The sequence below is a fragment of the Lithobates pipiens genome, unplaced genomic scaffold (assembly GCF_037356315.1).
Source record: "Lithobates pipiens isolate NorthernLeopardFrog02 unplaced genomic scaffold, aLitPip1_a1.2 Scaffold_13, whole genome shotgun sequence".
Taxonomy (NCBI): Eukaryota; Metazoa; Chordata; class Amphibia; order Anura; family Ranidae; genus Lithobates; species Lithobates pipiens.
Genome location: NW_027507718.1, coordinates 209985525 through 210006431, shown reverse-complemented (window position 1 = coordinate 210006431; position 20907 = coordinate 209985525). Strand labels below are relative to the sequence as shown.

Sequence of the window (20907 nt, the reverse complement as noted above, 5' to 3'; positions counted from 1 at the left end):
AAAATGTTTTTACAGTGAAAAAAGAAAAATACGATGATGTTACCAACCTCCATTCTCTTAATGCCTCCAACACCCCGACCACCATAATAACTAGCATCAACTGTGGGCCATTTCTTGTTCGGTGTAGGTGATTCTGGTTCCTATGTACATAAAAGCACAGGCAGTTGATTTTCACACTGTATTCAAAATCTTCATCAAGGTATCATACACAATTTGCATTATTTAAAAAAAAAATTATTTTGTTTATGTATTTAATTCAAATAGCACAAAACACATTTTCTATTTTAGTTTTTGCTTACGAGCTTATCATTTTATTTTGTATGGTAGACACCAGGGGTATCAAACTTCTGTCTGGTATTTCTGTCTGGTATTTAATTTACCTTCAGCCCATTATGCATTTATTCCCCAATTTCCACAAACTCATGCCGCACAAGCAAAGGAATACAGAGATTTTATTCTAAATTGGAATCTTTAGTGGTGCCTAACACAGCTAATGTATCACTCTAAATAGGTTTACTGGTAAATCATGCCATACAGAACACAAGAAAACAAATTGATCAGACCCAATACATAGCTCCCAACTCTCCCTGATTTCAAGAGTCTGTCCCTGATTTTGAGGGACAGTCCCTGATTTTTGAGGGACAGTCCCTGATTTGGGACCAAGTCCCTCTGTCCCTCCTTCCTCCTCATTTGTCCTTCATTTTTGTCTGATCTATATAGTTGTACATAAAATACACTTTTTATCTTTCAAATAGTGTTTCCCAGTGTTAAACCTTTCATCCAGCTTCTAAATTGCTGCAATTGTATATTTCAAAAGCCAGTATGAAGGAATCGTAGTAGTAAAAAAAAAAAAAGCACGTGTGAGTTTAACTGATCTTTTTATTTTTTATATAATTCTTCTTTAACCACTTTAGCCCTAGAATGTTTCATCTACTTCATGAGAAGGCCATTTTTTGTGATACAGCACTGCGTTGCTTTAACTGACAGTTAAGCAGTCGTGCGATGTTATAGCCAAAAAAAAATAATGATGTCCTTTTTTCCCCCACAAATACAGCTATTTTTTTGGTGGTATTTGATCACCTTTTTATTTTGTGAACTATAAACAAAAAAAGCGAGAACTTTAAACAAAAAAAAAAAAGCAATATTTTTTACTTGCTGCTATAAAATATATTCAGTAAAAAAATGTATGAATTCAAATTTCTTCATCAATTTAGGCCAATATTTATTCTGCTACGTTTTTCATAATGTTTCTAAAATGCATAGTGAAGCTCATGTTTTCTGTGCGGTTTGCTGTGCGTTCAGAAAAGTGCATGTGTGAATGCAGCCTGATTATTAATACCACCCCAGTTAAATTTAGAAGATGCGTGTTTTGACACGCATTTGTCACACTGCAAATGCATCAAACACAGGCTGAAAAAACAAAGGATGCTCCGAAACCGAAAAGGTTCTGGATCTACTTTGGGGCATTTGTCACAAGTAGGGCAACCCATTCAAGTGAACATGAATAATGCACAAAAACTTGAGTGAAAATGCATGTTTTCTCTAAACTTAGGTATTCATGCATTGTGCTTGGAAGGAGAGTTTTTAGGTAGGAAGGACACACTGGGAGGAGAGGTGATGGCTTAAAAAACCCACTAATATCATCAAAGTCGCATAGGAAAAGCTTATTATCTAACACTGATGCGACTTCTGTGAGTTAACATAAGAGTCTATGGGGCTGAAATCGCACTGGAGTCGCACCAAAGTAGCGCAGGAATCTTTTCCAAAATTTCACTCTGCTGAGTTTTGTTGATTTTTGATTGATTAGGATGGGCGCCATGAAATGTAATTTGTCATGTCATTCTGTGCCACTCAAGGTGCACTCGTGTGAACCAGGGATAGAGGGAATATATAAGGACCAGAGGTACAACTTTACCATCACTGATCTAAGCAAAAAAATTTGAATATACTACATTTACTATTAGATTTGCAATTCAAGTTTTAAAAAAGTTAAAAAGCTAGAAGATACAATAAATAAAAAGATTCATTAAGTTTGAATAATAATGAATAGGAAGAATTGAATAAGAATAAAAACATAATGTACCTCTTCAACTGGTGCTGGCGGTGGAGGCGGAGGAGGAGCCTTAATAACCTAAAAAAAGTAAATAGAAACATGAATACAAACTACATTTTCTGAAGTCCACCATGCCTAGAAGGTTGGATTTAATTTACTCCAAACTGTATCCCAACTGACAGGTAAGTCTACTCAGATGGTGAAATTCAGCAAGTTACTTTTTGTGAAGCAATATCAAAGATCTGTACTATTTAGGATATTTCTCTGCTATCATATAACAGGCCACAAGCTATTGTTATATATGAAGAGTTAGATGCAGGCAATTCAGTGTTTATCACAGTAGTTTGACTGATTTAGCCAAGATCTAAGAACTGGTTTATAATATGGTTTATAATACATGCAGATTTGCTATTTTTTATTTGTAAAGAAAAAACACTAGAAAAAAAAGGATGCAAAAATAAGCTATGTTTTGCAGTATTTCTTCCAAACCCATTAATGTTTGAGCAACACAGCTGTTCAAAAGGAAGAGGCACACTGTAATACTATACTGCAATACTGTAGTAAGAATGGTGATTGGTGGTATTTTCAAATGGCATGCCTAGCATCCAGTAACAAGACACTGAGGTTGATTTACTAAAACCAGAGAGTGCAAAATCTGGTGCAGCTCTGCATAAAAACCAGCTTCCATTTTTTTTGCCAAAGCTTAAAGTGGATGTAAGGGTCATCCTTTCTAAATGACTGCAATATTGGTTATCTAGAAGGATATACATGCCTCCTGCATGTATACTTATCTGTCAAATGTCTCCCCTCCATCTGAGACCCGAAAAACTGCAGATTCTGTGGGTGGGTCTGTTTTCCAGGGCTCAGTGGGTGGAGTCGTGATGTCAGTAGACTCCCAGCCCACCTCTACACTCCCCTTATCAACATGCATTTTCTCCTGTGTATTTCTTACACTGAACTTCTTCTATGATCTCTAAAATCCAGGCAAAACCCAGAAAAGTCTCCACATGAGTTCAGCATGCCAAATAATGCTGAGGTGTGGAACAGCCAATCCTTGCAGAGCAGCAGAAGAAAGGAGTGGGAGGGAATTAAAAAATAATGCACGTCTCTTAGGCTAGTGCATGAGATATGTAAATCACCTGTCAATCACAGCAAGGGGGAGGATTTGACAAAGTTTTTCTCTGTTTGTCAAGATTTATCTCACTGAACAATAACAGAGGATTGCTCAGAGCTGGATTAACTGTTTGTGGCAAGACTGGGCTCAAATGATAGGAAAACTTACTCTACTGTCAGGGTTTCGCCCACATGGAACGGGCAAATGCGATGCAAGCCAGGCATCGGCGCGTGTGTGTGAGCCAGTGCGCATCACAGGCGAACGCACATGCGTGATGGGTGCGTGTGCATGCACAGCGCGTGCACACCTGTGCGCACACAGCACGTGCAGGCGTGTGTGCGTTAGCGCTGTTTGGCGCCAGTGGTCCTACTTAAGGAGGGCAGCTGCACTTGCTCAGCGCCGTTTGTCTGCAGCTCTATACCTGAGTCCCCTATAATCTGCCTGCTGATCGTATTCTCTGACCCGACTTTCATTTGACCAAGCTGACCTCTCCTGCTCTGACCCCAGCCTGCCTGACCTTGCTTTGTATTGAACTTCTGTTAATGAACCTCTGCCTGCCTGTACCTCGCTTCTGCCTGCTGGACATACCCGATTGCCTTATCTGTTGTGACCCGGCCTGTCTGACCATTCCTCATTTGCTCATTTCAAGTGTACTGCATCCTGGTCCTGTCGCTGCTGCTCCTGTGTCTGCTGACCACTGACTGCTGATCCATCATCTACTCTGCAGTTCCAGTTTCCAGAGGATCCAGCCGCTGCTTCCAGCTCAGACACTCCTACCCCACTGCGCTCACGGGGCCACTGTCTCCATTCCAGTGGTCCCTGAACCAGAGCTGTAAGAGAGGTCTTCTTCCGCCAAGTCAGGCTCACCACCAGGTACCTAACATCTACATTATGAAATGGTTTACATCCACTTTAATTGAACAAGCTGAAGTAAGAAGCTGATTGGCTATCATGCAGAGCTCCATCAGATTTTGCACTCTCAGGTTGTAGTAAATCAACCCCAATGTATTGTAGCACCGAAAGAGGAGATCCTGATGTCCCCCCTCCCTCAAGCTCAGGCTCATTGAGGAGAGGTGCTGCATCTCTCTTAATGTGTTTGATAGAGGTAAGACCACGCCTGGTAGGACCACACATACAGCAGCTGGTCTGGCATGGGTTGAATAAATGACACTGTCCACCAGACCCAGGGTTGTATGGTCCTTAGAAAACAGGACAGGGAAGAAAGATTTTCTGCAGCATGTGCAGAGTGCCAAGACAAACATTGGGCATTGCTTTTTTCAGTGAATAGTCCCTTTTATAAGATGACATCTTTAGGTAAAAAGCTAAATTATTTATAAATAAAAAGAATATATTTTGTTTAATTGTGTGCATTTCGTATGTTGAAATCTAAAGGAACAAATGCTTGAATGCTACATATAAACTAAATACAAATTACAATCAAGGGTTTTCTGGAAATTAATGTTTGTGTAGTTCAAAGAATATGCGCCAATCAAAAACATTGTAAGGATATAATTACAGTGTTTTTGTAAATTAAGTCTGCAACAGCTGTTTGCAGCCTTCATTCATTCAACAGCCACTGTGAGGCCGCGTACACACGGGCGGACTGTTCGCCCAACCTTGCCCGCTGAACAGTGTTTGGGCGGACAGTCCGCTCGTGTGTGGGCTTTCAGCGGACAGTTTCAGCGGACAGTTGGACGGACAAAGTCTTTCGGAAATTCCGAAAAACTGTCCGCTGAAACTGTGTTTGAGCGAACAGTCCGCCCGTGTGTGGGCCTGTCCGCTGTACTTTCGAAATGAGCGGACTGTTCCCGCTCGGAAAGTCCGCCCATTTCGAGCGCGTGTACAGGTAGGCGGGGCCCGCGAAGGAGACGTCGCGGGCTCCGCCGCCTGGAATGGGCTTAAAGGGGAACCCCAACGCCGAAAAAATCGGCGTGGGGGTTCCCCCAAAGTCCACACCAGACCCTTGTCCGAGCACGCTACCCGGCCGGCCAGGAAGGGGGGGCGAGCGAGCGCGCCCCCCCCTCCTGAGCCGTACCAGGCCGCGTGCCCTCAACATGGGGGGTGCCTTGGGGAAGGGGGGGCCGCGCGGCCCCCCCACCCCAAAGCACCTTGTCCCCATGTTGATGAGGACAAGGGCCTCTTCCCGACAACCCTGGCCGTTGGTTGTCGGGGTCTGCGGGCGGGGGGCTTATCGGAATCCGGGAGCCCCCTTTAAGAAGGGGGCCCCGGATACCGGCCCCCCACCCTATGTGAATGAGTATGGGGTACAATGTACCCCTACCCATTCACCTGTGAAATAAAGTACCAAAAAAAACACAACACAGGGGAAAAAAATATTTTATTGCACAGCCAGGGGTCTTCCGTCTTCGGGGGTCTTCTCGCCGGACTCCTCCGCTATGTGTGTGTAGCTCTTTTGCTAGCGGAGGAGTCCGGCTTTCTTCCTCCCCGCCGCCGGCCTCTTCTCCCGACTTCGGGGGTCTTGTCCCCCTCTTCGGTTCTTCTGCCGGGCCACCGCGCCTGGTCCGGTGGCCCGGTCTTCTGTCGCCGTCTTCCGTTCTTCTGTCGCCGCCTTCGGTTCTTCTGCCGGGCCACCGCGCCTTCTTGTAGCTCTTTTACAGGCGGTGGCCCGGTCTTCTGTCGCCGCCGCCGCCTTCCGTTCTTGTTCTTCTTGTTCTTCTTGTTCTTCTTGTTCTTCTCCAGGAGATGTTGACACGTCGCTCCCTCCGGCCGGAATGCCAGAGCCGCGCTGTGCGGTCACTTATATAGTGACAATGGGGCGGTGTCACATGGTATATGTCACATGGGTTGGTCACATGGTGACCCCGCCCCCTTACGATGTCATAGTCCCCATGTGACATCAACCCATGTGACCAACCCATGTGACATATACCATGTGACACCGCCCCATTGTCACTATATAAGTGGCAGCGGAGCGTGTCCCTGGCATTCCGGCCGGAGAGCTCGTCGAGTCAACATCTCCAGGAGAAGAAGAAGAAGAACAAGAAGAACAAGAACGGAAGGCGGCGGCGGCGACAGAAGACCGGGCCACCGCCTGTAAAAGAGCTACAAGAAGGCGCGGTGGCCCGGCAGAAGAACCGAAGGCGGCGACAGAAGAACGGAAGACGGCGACAGAAGACCGGGCCACCGGACCAGGCGCGGTGGCCCGGCAGAAGAACCGAAGGGGGGACAAGACCCCCGAAGTCGGGAGAAGAGGCCGGCGGCGGGGAGGAAGAAAGCCGGACTCCTCCGCTAGCAAAAGAGCTACACACACATAGCGGAGGAGTCCGGCGAGAAGACCCCCGAAGACGGAAGACCCCCGGCTGTGCAATAAAATATTTTTTTCCCCTGTGTTGTGTTTTTTTTGGTACTTTATTTCACAGGTGAATGGGTAGGGGTACATTGTACCCCATACTCATTCACATAGGGTGGGGGGCCGGTATCCGGGGCCCCCTTCTTAAAGGGGGCTCCCGGATTCCGATAAGCCCCCCGCCCGCAGACCCCGACAACCAACGGCCAGGGTTGTCGGGAAGAGGCCCTTGTCCTCATCAACATGGGGACAAGGTGCTTTGGGGTGGGGGGGCCGCGCGGCCCCCCCTTCCCCAAGGCACCCCCCATGTTGAGGGCACGCGGTCTGGTACGGCTCAGGAGGGGGGGCGCGCTCGCTCGCCCCCCTTTCCTGGCCGGCCGGGTAGCGTGCTCGGACAAGGGTCTGGTGTGGACTTGGGGGGAACCCCCACGCCGATTTTTTTCGGCGTTGGGGTTCCCCTTTAAGCCCATTCCAGGCGGCGGAGCCCGCGACGTCTCCTTCGCGGGCCCCGCCTACCTGTACACGCGCTCGAAATGGGCGGATTTGCCTCCTCCTTACGTGGGCGAGTCCGTTCATTTCAAAAGTTGAGCGAACTGTTTGCCCAACCTTGTTCGTCAAACAGTCCGCTCGTGTGTGGGCAAGTCCGCTCATGCAAATTTTGAGCGGACTGTTTGCCCAAACTGTTTGACGAACAAGGTTGGGCGAACAGTCCGCGCGTGTGTACGCGGCCTGAGACATAGCATGGCCATGCACAGCAAGTTACACTGGGAAAGCTACTTTTCCAATGTAATGCAAAGGCATGAGGCCCATTTGTGCCCAAAGGGAGTTTAACAAGACTCATGGCCACTCATTAAATTCAGAAGAAAAGAGGTTTAACCTTAAACTACTTTACTGTAAGCCCCTGTACACACGGTTGGAAATTCCGACGGAAAAGGTCCGATTGGACCATGTTGTCGGATAATCCGACCGTGTGTGGGCTACATCGGACTTTTTCCGTCGGAATGTCCGACCAACAAAGTTTGAGAGCTGGATATAAAATTTTCAACATGATCCGATCAGACTTTGTCTGATCGTTTGTAGAGAATTCCGATCGGACAAAGTGCTACACATGCTCAGATCAAATTACGAGACCAAAGCTATTGGCTACTAGCATGAACGTAGTCTCGTCATAACGAACTAACGTCATTACGTTCCGAACGATCGGATTTTGTGACAACTTTGTCCGACCGTGTGTATGCAACACCAGTTTGGGAGAAACTATTAGATAAGCTCCTGAACGACCACAACATACAGGGATATACAATGTAATACTGACAGATAATCACACACATAGGTTGGACTTGTATCTTTTTTCAACCTCACTTACTATGTAACTATGTAACTATGTAACTATGTTTACTGCAGCAAGCCCCCAACATAGGCTAAGTCCTGCTATCACCAGTTTTTGTGTTTTAGCAACTATACTAACTGTTCTTGTTCCAGATTTATCTATTTAAGAACAGTATCTATATTTCTATGTGTTCTACACTTTAACAGTAATTCCTATTTCTAACAAAATTAATGTGCATTCTGTTTTAGCTGGTAGTAGCTTGCTTTAAATATACATACAGTATGTTAGAAGGAAATAAACAATACTGCAATTTTAAAAATACAGGAAGATGATGAAACAGTAGATAATTACAAAATGATTTCATTTCCTTGTTTTAAACATTGAAAACATTTAAAACAATAACCACAGCTTATCTATGCATTACCGGTAGATTTTTGTTTATGAGTGCTTTTAGAGACAAATGATGATTGCTTTGATGTTGTTGTATTTTTGCCCAGCTTGAATAACAAATTAAAAATTGCATTCATGATAATCTGGCTACACTTAAGATATCTAAATGCAAATGCCGTGCATCAAAAAAGTACATACCCTCTACATGAGATTATAAAAGCTACAAATGTTAAAACTATTAGCACTAGTCTGCAAGACAATACTATGGAAATACAACCATCAGCAGTAGGCTAAAACACATTCAATTATAGAATAAATGGAATATTGTTTTATATCTAAAAGAAATGGAATATTTTTTGCAGTGGATTAAAATATAACAGATGAAAGACTATAATGGACTACGAATCACCAATTTCATTTGTAGTCCATTTCTAAAATATTTTAGTGGGGATGGACCAGGTAATGCTTTACTGTTAAGCTGTTAACTGCTACAACCATCTCTTCTAAAACATAAAGGCAATGATTTTAGGGAATTTGTAAACATCTGGCTCATCACTTGTGAACAAGACACCATATGCAGGACAATTTTTATTTACTGACTTTTTATTGTCTCTTTTCTGGCACCATCATGATTGCAATGATAATGGTTTATCTTTTTATGCCGGAAAGAAAAACAAATAATATTTTAGTGTATATTTATTTACATTTACTACTTACCACTTTGCAGCAGAGGGGCCAAAACCACCAAAATAACGCAAGAGCAATAAGGAGCAATATTATCAGTACTACAATAATAGCAGCCAAACCACTGGCCTGTGAATAGATAAAATGTTAATAAAAATTTAGTCATACAATAAATTTTGGTGTTAACTAGCTAAACACTAAGATTACTAGTCAGAAATAAATTACCCATGTGCCAAAAAAAAGAAAAAAAAAAGATCAACAACGATGCCTAGAACAGCTGTAAAATATAATGATGTGTTTGCAATTAATTATTTTTTGATATTATGCATAAGTAAAGCATAAGTAAACCCAATAACAAAAATGTATCATATTGCAGTCTACCAGTCCTTTGATGCGGTGGCTGGATTAGGCTTCTTTTTTAGGTAAGGTATATTTACCAGGGACATGCAGTCAGGGGAGGCAGGTTAACTTAAACAAAAAAAAAAATCTTGCAATTTGGGGGGGTAGGTAGCCTACGTCCTACCCCACCACTGGTAATTTGGGGCTTTTGCAACCTATGATTTCAGAGATACAGGGCTCCTTGCACAGCCTGTCAGAAGCTATATAGGGAGTGGTCAGTTTAAATACAAGCTGGCACACTCTGTTTGCAGCAGACTTGAACTCACAGTGCCTCTTCTCTTGTCAGAGGCACTGAGCTCAATGGACAGCTTGGAGTCTTGGACCAAAAGTAAAGTAGCATTAGCCCCAGCTGTCCAATAAAAAAATTCTAGATTTTGGGAAAAAAAATGTTTTAATGAAATCAACCCCATAGTGTTTTAACACTTACACTTTAAAATTGCTCATGTGTCATATTATAGATACAGGTCATGAAAGTGGAAACTAAGTTCTAACATAGGTCCCAAGTAACATAGCACATGTTGTGAATTCACAGTCACTTGTCTTTTTTTTTTTTTTACTGGGTAAGAGCATGGAAAAGCTATTAAAAGATTGCTTGTAATTATCATGAATCCACACCTTCTCAAGTGTAGATTAATGTAGTTGGAAGCTGGAGCCTAGCGATAGCTTTATGAGTACTTACTAAATGCAATAAAAGAAAAATGAACATCTATTAGTGCACTATGCTGCAGTTTGCTTCCTATTGCTACTAAATTGTCAGACTTCAGTTTAGTGTTTTACTTTCCCTGTCATGCCTTTTATGGCACTCCCCCCCCCCCCCCCCCCCCACACACACTTCTTACCAGTCCATTTCCATACATAGGCAGCTTATACACTTTTACCAGTTTGTATTACATTTTCTTGCCCGAATATGACATGGGGTCTGTGGAAGGACTTTTTCCTGATTCTGATCATGTGAAAGTTGAAATACAAACACTTGTTCTATCTGTATTTCAGACTTTATGACCTTACATGCTCTTTTAGGTCATACATCATGGTGTTCCGAATGTATCCAAATTATGCCTCAGTTGTGGAGCCATTGCGAGCAATACTTTGCCAAAATGCTAGCATGGTCTGTTCACAGGTCACCCCGCACAGCTTAGACACAGTTAAACAGTTTATCATGAGTAGACTATTGCTAGCATTATTTGACCCTTCTCTATCTACTATTACGACTACAGACGCTTCAGGCTATGGCCTTGGTGCGGTCCTTATATAATTCCATGTAGATCAGGTAGAAAACACTGTTGCTTGCATCCATAACCTTAACAGAAGCAGAACAAAAGTAGAAAAAGAGGCCCTAGAATGAGTTTGGGCAACAGAAAAATGAATAACATTGCAGTGGGTTTGACAGTTTACCATGCAGGTCAACCTTTTCTTTTTACTACACTGACAAGTAGCAATGTGTATAGCCAGATGGTCAGGAAGGCTACTCAGTTTTACTTAAACAATACAATATACTATAAACCAGTTTTGAAAAATGTTAATGTTGATTGTTGGTGGTTACCCTTACCCATAGTTCTTAGTACACATGATGAGGATGTTAACCCCTTCACCCTGACATAACACATATATCCGGCCTCACTGGACTGGGCTTTTTTCCGTGGGGTAGCATCTGTGTGTATCTGTCTTTGTGCTGGGAGCGTCCCACACAGTGAGCTGCCAGCACAGAGACAGGGGTCTCACAGAGAGAGAGCCCTGGAACTCTTGATTCTTGGCTACCACAGTGATCAGTCACTGTGAAGTTCGCACCTGTGTTTCTTTCTCTGTGAATAGAGAGAAAAGATATGTTATATGTTTCTCCCTCCTTGCAGAGAAAAAAAGTGTGGGCAAAAAAGAAAAACATAAATAATAATAAAAAAGAAAAGAAAAAATACCTAGATCAAGGTTTGATCTAGGTCAGTGCCAGGGTTAGCGTTTGGGTCAAAGGTCAGGGTCAGTATATTTTGAGCAGGATTTATTTTTTAAATTAGTATCAACATCAGTGTGTTTTAGGTAGGACAAAAAAAAAAGCAAAATGTGCACTATTGTTTCTGGGTGTTACTACGATACACATATGTGGTATCCCTGTGATCACTAGGTGCAGAAAAATGTATTTTGGGTTGTTCTTTGGTGGTAGGTTATGGTAGTAACAAGAAATATACAGCTGCATTTAACAACATATTTCTTTTACTATTTTGGGCCAGTTTTCCTTTGATAATAAAAAACAAAAATCAGGAGATAGCAATTACCATTTACCAACAAATGAAAGCGCAATTTCTAGAATGTCTAGAAAAAAACAAGTTATAATCCACCTGTATGCACAAATTATTTGGGATATATATATATCCACACACACACACACACACGAGTATATTGTATACATGTATATGCCCACCCAAGCATATGACTGTCTTTACTTTGCTGCTATGGGCTCTAGCCCCAGATCTTTTGTAGACCTAGCAATGCCCCTGCTGATGACTATATTGTCTGTGCATCTCATGGCTTACTAGTTCCAGAGACCTTGAGAGAGTACCATATACAACTTGCACACCAGAGTCACCAAGGAATTGTAAGAACAAGGCAAAGACTATGTTAACTATACTGTCAGCCAGGCCTGGATGCCCAAGTGCCAACTACTATTCCATTTTGCATTACTGTCACACAAACTACACCACTCCAGCCAGTCCCACTTTCCTATTCTGCTTGAGAGATTGCTATAGATATAGCAGGTCGTTTCACAGAGGCACTTGGGGACTTCTGGATTGATATACCATTAATAGATCATTAGAGTATATTGCCAGATATCGCATATCTCAAACATAAAATCTACTATTGTATTTATGTTTTTATCCACAGTTTTTCAGCAGGGAAGGTAATGCAAAATAATTATTGTCTGACGATGGACCACAATTTCTTTCATCCTATCCTATATCCTTCCCAAGAAACAGAAACACTGTGCATAGGAAATCTTCAGCATTTATCCCCCAAGCAAATAGAGAGAAGACTGTGAAAAATCAAGATAAAAAGGGATTATAGAGATTGGAAACAGTGCAAGAAAAGTATACTTTCAGCCTAGATCCCTAGAGTTAAGAAACCTAGCTTATTGAAACAGGGACAAATTACCTAATCTGCTTAAGTCAATAGGTTCTTACGCCTATCAACTGTCTGATGATTGCATATTTAATGCCCATTGTCTTATGCCTCTTAGGCAGGACTTTTCAGAAGTTTCATTTGATTAAGGAATTCCTATTCTTTCTGATAACAACCAAAAAATATTCAAACATTGCTTTTACAGGTGGTGAAACACAGAAACATAGAAAAGTGATGGCAGAAAGAAAAACAAGTGGTCCATTGAGTCTGTCCATTTTGTTTAATTTTTTTATACAGTTTAGGTTTTTTTTTATTAACTTTTTTGTCTGAGTACAGATCTATGTTTGTCACAAGAATGTTTGAAGACATTTACTTGACTGACTCACTACCTCTGCTGGTAATCTATTCCAAGCACCAACTACCCTTTCAGTAATACTTTTTTAAGATTAGTTTTAAAACTTTTCTCCAGTTAGTTTGAGGTCATGTCCCCATGTTCTTGATCTTGGTTTGATATAGCTAATACTACCTTCCTGAACCTTATTCTCCCGCTTTATGTATTTAAATGTTTCAATCATGTCTCCCCTTTCCCTTCTTTCCTCCAAACTGTACAAATTAAATTTCTGAAGTCTCCCTTGATATGTTTTCTCCCCCTAGACTTGATCTATCTTATAAATATCTTTTTGTAAGCAGGGTCTCCAGAACTGAACACAGTATTTTAACCACTTTCAGACCGGACCAATTTGCTGGTCAAAGACCAGACCACTTTTTGCGATTCGGCACTGCGTCGCTTTAACTGACAATTGCGCGGTCGTGCGACGTGGCTCCCAAACAAAATTGACGTCCTTTTTTTCCCACAAATAGAGCTTTCTTTTGGTGGTATTTGATCACCCCTGCGGTTTTTATTTTTTGCGCTATAAACAAAAATAGAGCGACAATTTTGAAAAAAACGCATTATTTTTTACTTTTTGTTATAATAAATATCCCCCAAAAATATATAAAAAAACATTTTTTTCCCTCAATTTAGGCCGATACGTATTCTTCTACATATTTTTGGTAAAAAAAATCGCAATAAGCGATTATTGATTGGTTTGCGCAAAAGTTATAGCGTTTACAAAATAGGGATAGTTTTATAGCATTTTTATTAATAATTTTTTATTATTTTTTTTTTTACTAGTAATGGCGGCGATCTGCGATTTTTATTGTGACTGCGACATTGTCGGGGACCCATCGGACATTTTTGACACATTTTTGGGACCATTGTCATTTATACAGTAATCACTGCTATATAAATGCAGTGATTCCTGTGTAAATGACACTGGCAGTGAAAGGGTTAACCAGTGGGTGGCAGTGTAGGGGTTAAGTGTTCCTAGGGGTGTGTTACTAACTGTGGGGGGGTTGGGCTTTCATTTAGTGTACATTGATCTCTGCTCCAATCACATGGAGCAGAGATCAGCGTCACTAGTTGCTAGGCAGAATGGAAAAATGTTGTTTATACAGCATTTCCTCCATTCGGGCGCTCCGTGAGACGATCGCGGGGATGCCCGCGGCGATCGAGTCCGCGGGTCCCGCGACCGGACTCACGGGGGTCCCGACCAGCGCGGGAGCGCGCCGCCGGCGGCGCGCTCCCGATGGCAGGGCGGCATTGAATATTGGACGTACATGTACGCCAATATGCCTGCCCGTGCCATTCTGTCGACGTACATCGTTGTGCGCTGGTCGGGAAGTGGTTAAATTAGATCTCACTAAAGACCTATATAGGGGAATCAGGCCTCCTTCCTCCTGCTGGTGACCTCTCTAGCAATGCATCCTAGATTTCTATTCGCTTTTCCCACTGCCTGGCCGCATGATTTGTTCATTTTGCAATCGTCTGGAATAAGAACCCCCAAACCTTTTTCCTTTGTAGTTCTGGCCAACACATGTTGTACTGTCAAGGGATTATGTTTCCCTAGGTGCATTATTTTACATTTATAAAACATTGAACTGCAGTTTCCAGTGCTTTGGCCAAATGTTGTTCTCAAGTGTAGGGTGCCACATCTAAAAAAAATCTAGACCTATTCTATGTGCCCCTCATTGCTTCGTTTTTTTCTAATCTTGGAAAAAAGTGAATAAAAAATATATTCAACGTGAAAAAAAATTTTTTGACAAAAGGACCCCCTCCCCCCAAAAAAGTATGTATTTTCAAGGCACCAAAAGAAAAATCTGATCATAAAAATTATAACTTTTACATTTATTTCATCACATATATATAAAATCCATTAACATATGTAAAAACACTAAACACCTAAAATCCTACTCCCATTTCTTCATATTCAACTGCACACTATTTTTTAATCAGAATTATGTTTATTAAAGGTCACATTATTTATCAATAATCACATCTGTTGATACATTGAGCATAGGTTTACAAATTTCCAGGACACCGTGTTTCAAACTAGCAAGCTCATGCCATGGTATCACCATACAGTGTATCCTAATAACGTTTATGAAGATGGTAAACATAAGCTCTTCCACTCAAGATCCATAATGTTGCAGAGCGGTGGACCAAATGCGTTTCACAGCTAGTAAGCCTGTTCCTCAGAGTATAAAAAGGAGAGATCTATAACAAATATAGAAGATATACTAATTGAAAACACAATTTCACATCAGTGTATTCAAATATAAGTCCAGCTCTCAAGTAACAATTAATGTTATCTTACCAATTGGCATGAGCTTGGAGTTCCCAACTGGTGCCATTACACCCACCTAGGCAGTAAAGCACTCCATGTAATGTCAGGCACTGGAATGCAATAGAGGCTCCAGATGCACCACTAAGACAAAGATTTGCCAAAAAGAAAATAGTCAGTCACATAATGTGTGTATCTTTAAACTTAAGTGTTGTAGTGTCTCAAATACAGTTAAGCTAGTTACCTGTTTTGACTGAAGCTAATTCTACAGAAAAACTGGAATTTTCTTACCAGTGATGGTATAGTGGCTAAGCTCATTTGTGACCACCTAGAGGTGGTATAGAGATGCATCAGAGCTATCAGGGATCGAGCAGTAAATAGCCATTATGCAGGTGGAGACAGAAGTGCTGTATGCAATAAAAAAGGTACATATAGATGTGGACTATATGTGCAGTGTCCCTGGACATGGGAAGGTGAAACAGTTACCCTTTCTGGTGACAGTAACTTTATCCCTAGAAACTATGTAGACTATCAGACTGTGGAAGTAGTCTATCTGATGAACTATACTTGTAGAGCATCATATTTAAGGAAAACCAAGAGACCATTCTGCAGACATATTCAAGATCATGTTTATCATGTTGAGAGTGGCATGTTGTCAGCGCCCACTGGTAGGCATGCCAGCCTGAAACATAGCTATGACATGACATCTACTGACAGCTAACAAATACTCAGTTTGTTATCGATCGCTCTTTATTGTACCCCTGAGAAAGCAGGCTTGCTAGCTGTGAAACACATTGGGGATACCACTCTGCAACATGGTGGAGCTTTGATAGAATTCATACCACGCCTAGCCCCCAACAGTGCACCAGTTAAGGGCATTGCTATTCGTCGGCATCCGCATGATGCGGGACGTCATTCTGCACAAGGTGGATGGAAGTTCCCCTTTCCCTGCTGGAGCTTGTTGGATACTAGGACCATCTCTTTGGCCAGTATCTCATGTAACCCTGGACAGGGACTGCCATTGGTTCCCTTTCAAGCCTTAGAGACACGTATAACAACCATACCAATGGGTCACTAACTAGGGTGCTGTTTGCAGGTCCTGTAAGCAGATTTCTATTAGATTTAAGGTAAAGGCACTTTAGGACTTTGTTCTGCTCTACCTCTGTAACCATATGGAGCCTTCAATATGTTGGGTTTTACCCTGTTCTATTATCTGTATCATCGTGTTTCTGACATCTCTGGAGAAGAATCATTGAAACGTGCATGGCCGTTGAATATGGAGAATATGGCTCCTTTTTGGAACTGGGATTTTAAGTTTTTTTTTTTTTCATATGTTAAAGATTTTTATAAATGTGTATGATAATAAAAGTAATTTTCTTTATGTTTGAGTTTTCCTTTTGTAATGCCCTAAAAATCCATATACTTTGAGGGGCCCGGGTTCCTTTTGTATTGATAACGTGAACTGCCTAGGCATATCCATAGAATCAGAAAGACTCCTATGTGTACGAAGGATTATGTGGTGTAATTAACCACTAACTTACTGGGCACCTATACCTGCCCAGGCAAATTTTCAGCTTTCAGCGCTGTCACGCTCTGAATTTCATTTGCGCGGTCATGCCACGCTGTACCCATGTGACATTTTTATCATTTTTTTCATACAAATAGAGCTTTATTTTTGTGCTATTTAATCACTGCTGGCTTTTTTTATTTTTTGATAAAAAAGCAAAAAAATACCAAACTATTAAAAAAACAAAACAGTTTCATAGTTTGGTATAAAATTTTGCAAACAGGGCATTTTTCTCCTTCATTAATCTGCGCTGATGAGGCTGCACTGATGGGCACAGATGAGGCGGCACTGAAGGGCATTCATAGGTGGCACTGATTGGTGGCACTGATGGGCAGCATTGAAGGGTAGTGATAGGTGGCACTGATGGTCACTGATAGGTGACACTGTTAGGCACTGGTAGGTGACATTGATAGGCAGCACTGACAGGTGGCACTGATGCTGAGGCACTGATGGGCATTTATTGGGCACTGATGGGCATTGATAGGTGGCACTGGTGAGCACTGGTAGGTGGCACTGGTAGGCAGCACTGATATGCACTGGTAGGTGGCACTGGCAGCAGTGAGTGTCCGTTTTATACATGGACGCCCTCCCAGCAATAAGCCCTGCACTGTAGCCGTCTTTTTCGGGTATAGCGTGGGCAGGAGGTGGTTAAAATGCACAGTAATTATTTTTTTATTGTTATTTAAATTGTTGTGTGTGTATTTTTCAATATCAGGATTAAAAAGTCTTTTGTACTATGTAGAAAATATGGGGTGCTTAAACCCCTGGCCTATAGCTGACACTATTTTCAAATGTTACACGTATAATACATTCCATGCTCTGTACAAGTGTGTTCCACTTCTTGTTATGATATATACCATAGCCTGCATGTATTTTATAGATGCCTGAACTTATTAATACAGTACTTTAAAACAGTTTTTACTACTTCCTAGACTACAGTACACAACATCAAGCACTTGAGCGTCCTTCACTTTTATCCTGTTATTATACACCTGTCTGTTCCACCAGATTAGAAGGCCTCAACTCTTAGGCCGCGTACACACGGGCGGACTGTTCGCCCAACTTTGTCCGTCCAACAGTTTCGGCAAACAGTCCGCTCAAAATTAGCATGGACGGACATGGCCACACACGACGAACGAACAGTTTGCTGAAACCGTGCGCGAAGACGTGAACGGCACGTACGACGGGACGAAAAATACGACGTCCTATACACTGCATTATAGCTTTCGGCGTGAAAATCCTTTCTGAGCATGCGCGCAACTTTGTTTGACGAACAAGCCTACACATGAGCGGACTGTTCGCTGAAACAAGGTTTCAGCGGACAGTTTTTCGGAAATTCCGAAAAACCTTGTCCGTCCAACTGTCCGCTGAAACTGTCCGCTGAAAGCCCACACACGAGCGGACTGTCCGCCCAAACACTGTTCAGCGGACAAAGTTGGGCGAACAGTCCGCCCGTGTGTACGCGGCCTTAGGCTCCATTCACACCTGCATTTGCATGTTTTTCGTGTGACAGCATAGGGCAGCCCATTCACCTGAATGGGCTGCTCTATGCACAACAGATGCACCAAAGTAGCTCCTGCACCTTGCTTGGGCAGTGAGTCTCGCATGCTTTTGTGTGTTTAGCCGCGTACACATGGGCGGACTGTCTGGCCTACTTAGTCTGCCGAAACACATTTCAGCGGACAGTCCGCTCGTGTGTGGGCTTCAGTGGACTTTTTCAGCGTGCAGTCTGGCGGACTAAGTATTTCGTAATGTTGGAAATACTGTCCGCTGGACTCGCATTTCGGCGGACAATCCGCCCGTGTGTGTGCCAGTCCGCCGTACTTTTGAAATGAGCAGACTTTTCCCGCCCGGAGAAAAGTCCGCTCATTTCGAGCGGGTATCCAGGTAGGCGGGGCCCGTGACGGAGACGTCGCTGGCCCCGCCGCCTGGTATGGACTTAAAGGGGAACCCCAACGCCGAAAAAAATCGGCGTGGGGGTCCCCCTCCAAGTCCACAACAGACCCTTGTCCGAGCACGCTACCCGGCCGGCCAGGAAAGGGGGGCGAGCGAGCGCCCCCCTCTTGAGCCGTACCAGGCCGCGTGCCCTCTTCTCCCGACTTCGGGGGTCTTGTCCCCCTCTTCGGTTCTTCTGCCAGGCCACCGCGCCTTCTTATAGCTCTTTTACAGGCAGTGGCCCGGTCTTCTGTCGCCGCCGCCGCCTTCCGTTCTTCTTCTTCTTCTCCAGGAGAGGTTGCCTCGACGATCTCTCGGGCTGGAATGCCAGGGACGCGCTCCGCTGCCACTTATATAGGGACAATGGGGCGGTGTCACATGGCTTTATGTCACATGGGTTGGTCACATGGGTTGATGTCACATGGGGACTATGCCATCGTGAGGGGGCGGGGTCACCATGTGACCAACCCATGTGACATAAAGCCATGTGACACCGCCCCATTGTCCCTATATAAGTGGCAGCGGAGCACGTCCCTGGCATTCCGGCCGGAGAGATCGTCGAGGCAACATCTCCTGGAGAAGAAGAAGAAGAAGAACGGAAGGCGGCGGCGACGGTGGCGACAGAAGACCGGGCCACCGCCTGTAAAAGAGCTATAAGAAGGCGCGGTGGCCCGGCAGAAGAACCGAAGACAAGACCCCCGAAGTCGGGAGAAGAGGCCGGCGGCGAGGAAGAAAGCTGGACTCCTCCGCTAGCAAAAGAGCTACAAGAAGATAGCGGAGGAGTCCGGCGAGAAGACCCCCGAAGACGGAAGACCCCTGGAGCTGTGCAATAAAATATTTTAACCCTGTGTTGTGTTTTTTTTGTACTTTTTTTCACAGGTGAATGGGTAGGGGTACATTGTACCCCATACTCATTCACATAGGGTGGGGGGCCGGTATCCGGGGGTCCCCTTATTAAAGGGGGCTCCCGGATTCCGATAAGCCCCCCGCCCGCAGGCCCCGACAACCAACGGCCAGGGTTGTCGGGAAGAGGCCCTTGTCCTCATCAACATGGGGACAAGGTGCTTTGGGGTGGGGGGGCCGCGCGGCCCCCCTTCCCCAAGGCACCCCCCATGTTGAGGGCACGCGGCCTGGTACGGCTCAGGAGAGGGGGCGCTCGCTCGCCCCCCTTTCCTGGCCGGCCGGGTAGCGTGCTCGGACAAGGGTCTGTTGTGGACTTGGGGGGACCCCCACGCCGATTTTTTTCGGCGTTGGGGTTCCCCTTTAAGTCCATACCAGGCGGCGGGGTCAGCGACGTCTCCTTCGCGGGCCCCGCCTACCTGGAGACGCGCTCGAAATGAGCGGACTTTCCTCCGCGTGTGTGTGCGAGTCCGTTCATTTCAAAAGTAGGGCGGATAGTATGGCGGACTTAGTCCGCCGTATTAGTCTGCTCAAAAAGTGCCGTGTGTGGGCAAGTCCATTCATTCGAAAGTATGACGGACTGTCTGTCGGATTGTCTGACGGACTAAGTTGGCCAGACAGTCCGCCACGTGTGTACGCGGCTTTTGTCTTATTCATGCATAAGGCAGCCTGGCCACTTGAATGGGCTGCCCTATCAACGACAAATGTGTGAAAGTAGCTCCTGCAGTTTTTTTGAGCAGAGAGCCCCACATGTTTTTATACTGCGCGTTTGTCGCAAAACATCTGCTTGCCGTGTTTGGGGTGTCATTAAGAAGCAATGGCCTCATAAGCATGATGCATGCTTTTGCATGTTCTCGGAATGCAAATGTGTGAATGGGGCAGTCTTCTATCCATTCAGATATCTATTACAATATCCATTCAGATATCCATAACTACATGTAAAAAGATTATAAGAAATTTTTGCCAATAAAATTCATATGTTCAGACAGTTCATATGTTTAAAGATATATAAGTGCTGAAAAAACAGACAAATCCGTAAGAAGACTGTAGAGGGTGAATCACGTGGAAATAGGTAGAAAATGAGTGCACCTCACACAGAATCCTCCACACAGTGCTCCAAACGTCCCACAAGGGGTTAAACTGTTCTAACTGTTCTAGAATCAACTCGGGTTAGAACATTGCTGGAGGGGCAGGTGTAAACCATAAGTGGAGCTGTTGATCTGATAGTTGGAGTAAGGCTCAGTATACGTGACTTTCTGCTGCCTACTACTGGATGACGGAAGTGCATATTAGAAGTGGATTTTGCTGATCTGATAGTTGAAGTAGGGCTCATTATACGTGGCTTTCTGGTGAGTTTAACCCCTTGGGGGACGTTTGGAGCACCATGTGGAGGATTCTGTGTGAAGTGCACTCATTTTCTACCTATATCCACGTGATTCACCCTCTACAGTCTTCTT

At 43.9% G+C, this 20907-nt stretch overlaps 1 protein-coding gene across 2 annotated transcripts in view; it reads right to left on the bottom strand.

Annotated features, from left to right (window-relative positions):
• The window catches only part of ANTXR2 (ANTXR cell adhesion molecule 2), a 301029-nt gene that overhangs the window by 97755 nt on the left and 182367 nt on the right, over nucleotides 1-20907 (bottom strand). For both annotated transcript variants that reach the window (XM_077476177.1, XM_077476176.1), the window contains exons 13-15: nucleotides 8912-9007; nucleotides 2084-2131; nucleotides 48-140 (exon numbers count right to left, since the gene is read on the bottom strand). In XM_077476177.1, coding sequence (XP_077332303.1) covers nucleotides 48-140; nucleotides 2084-2131; nucleotides 8912-9007 — 237 coding nt within the window. The remainder of the gene's footprint in view (nucleotides 1-47; nucleotides 141-2083; nucleotides 2132-8911; nucleotides 9008-20907) is intronic.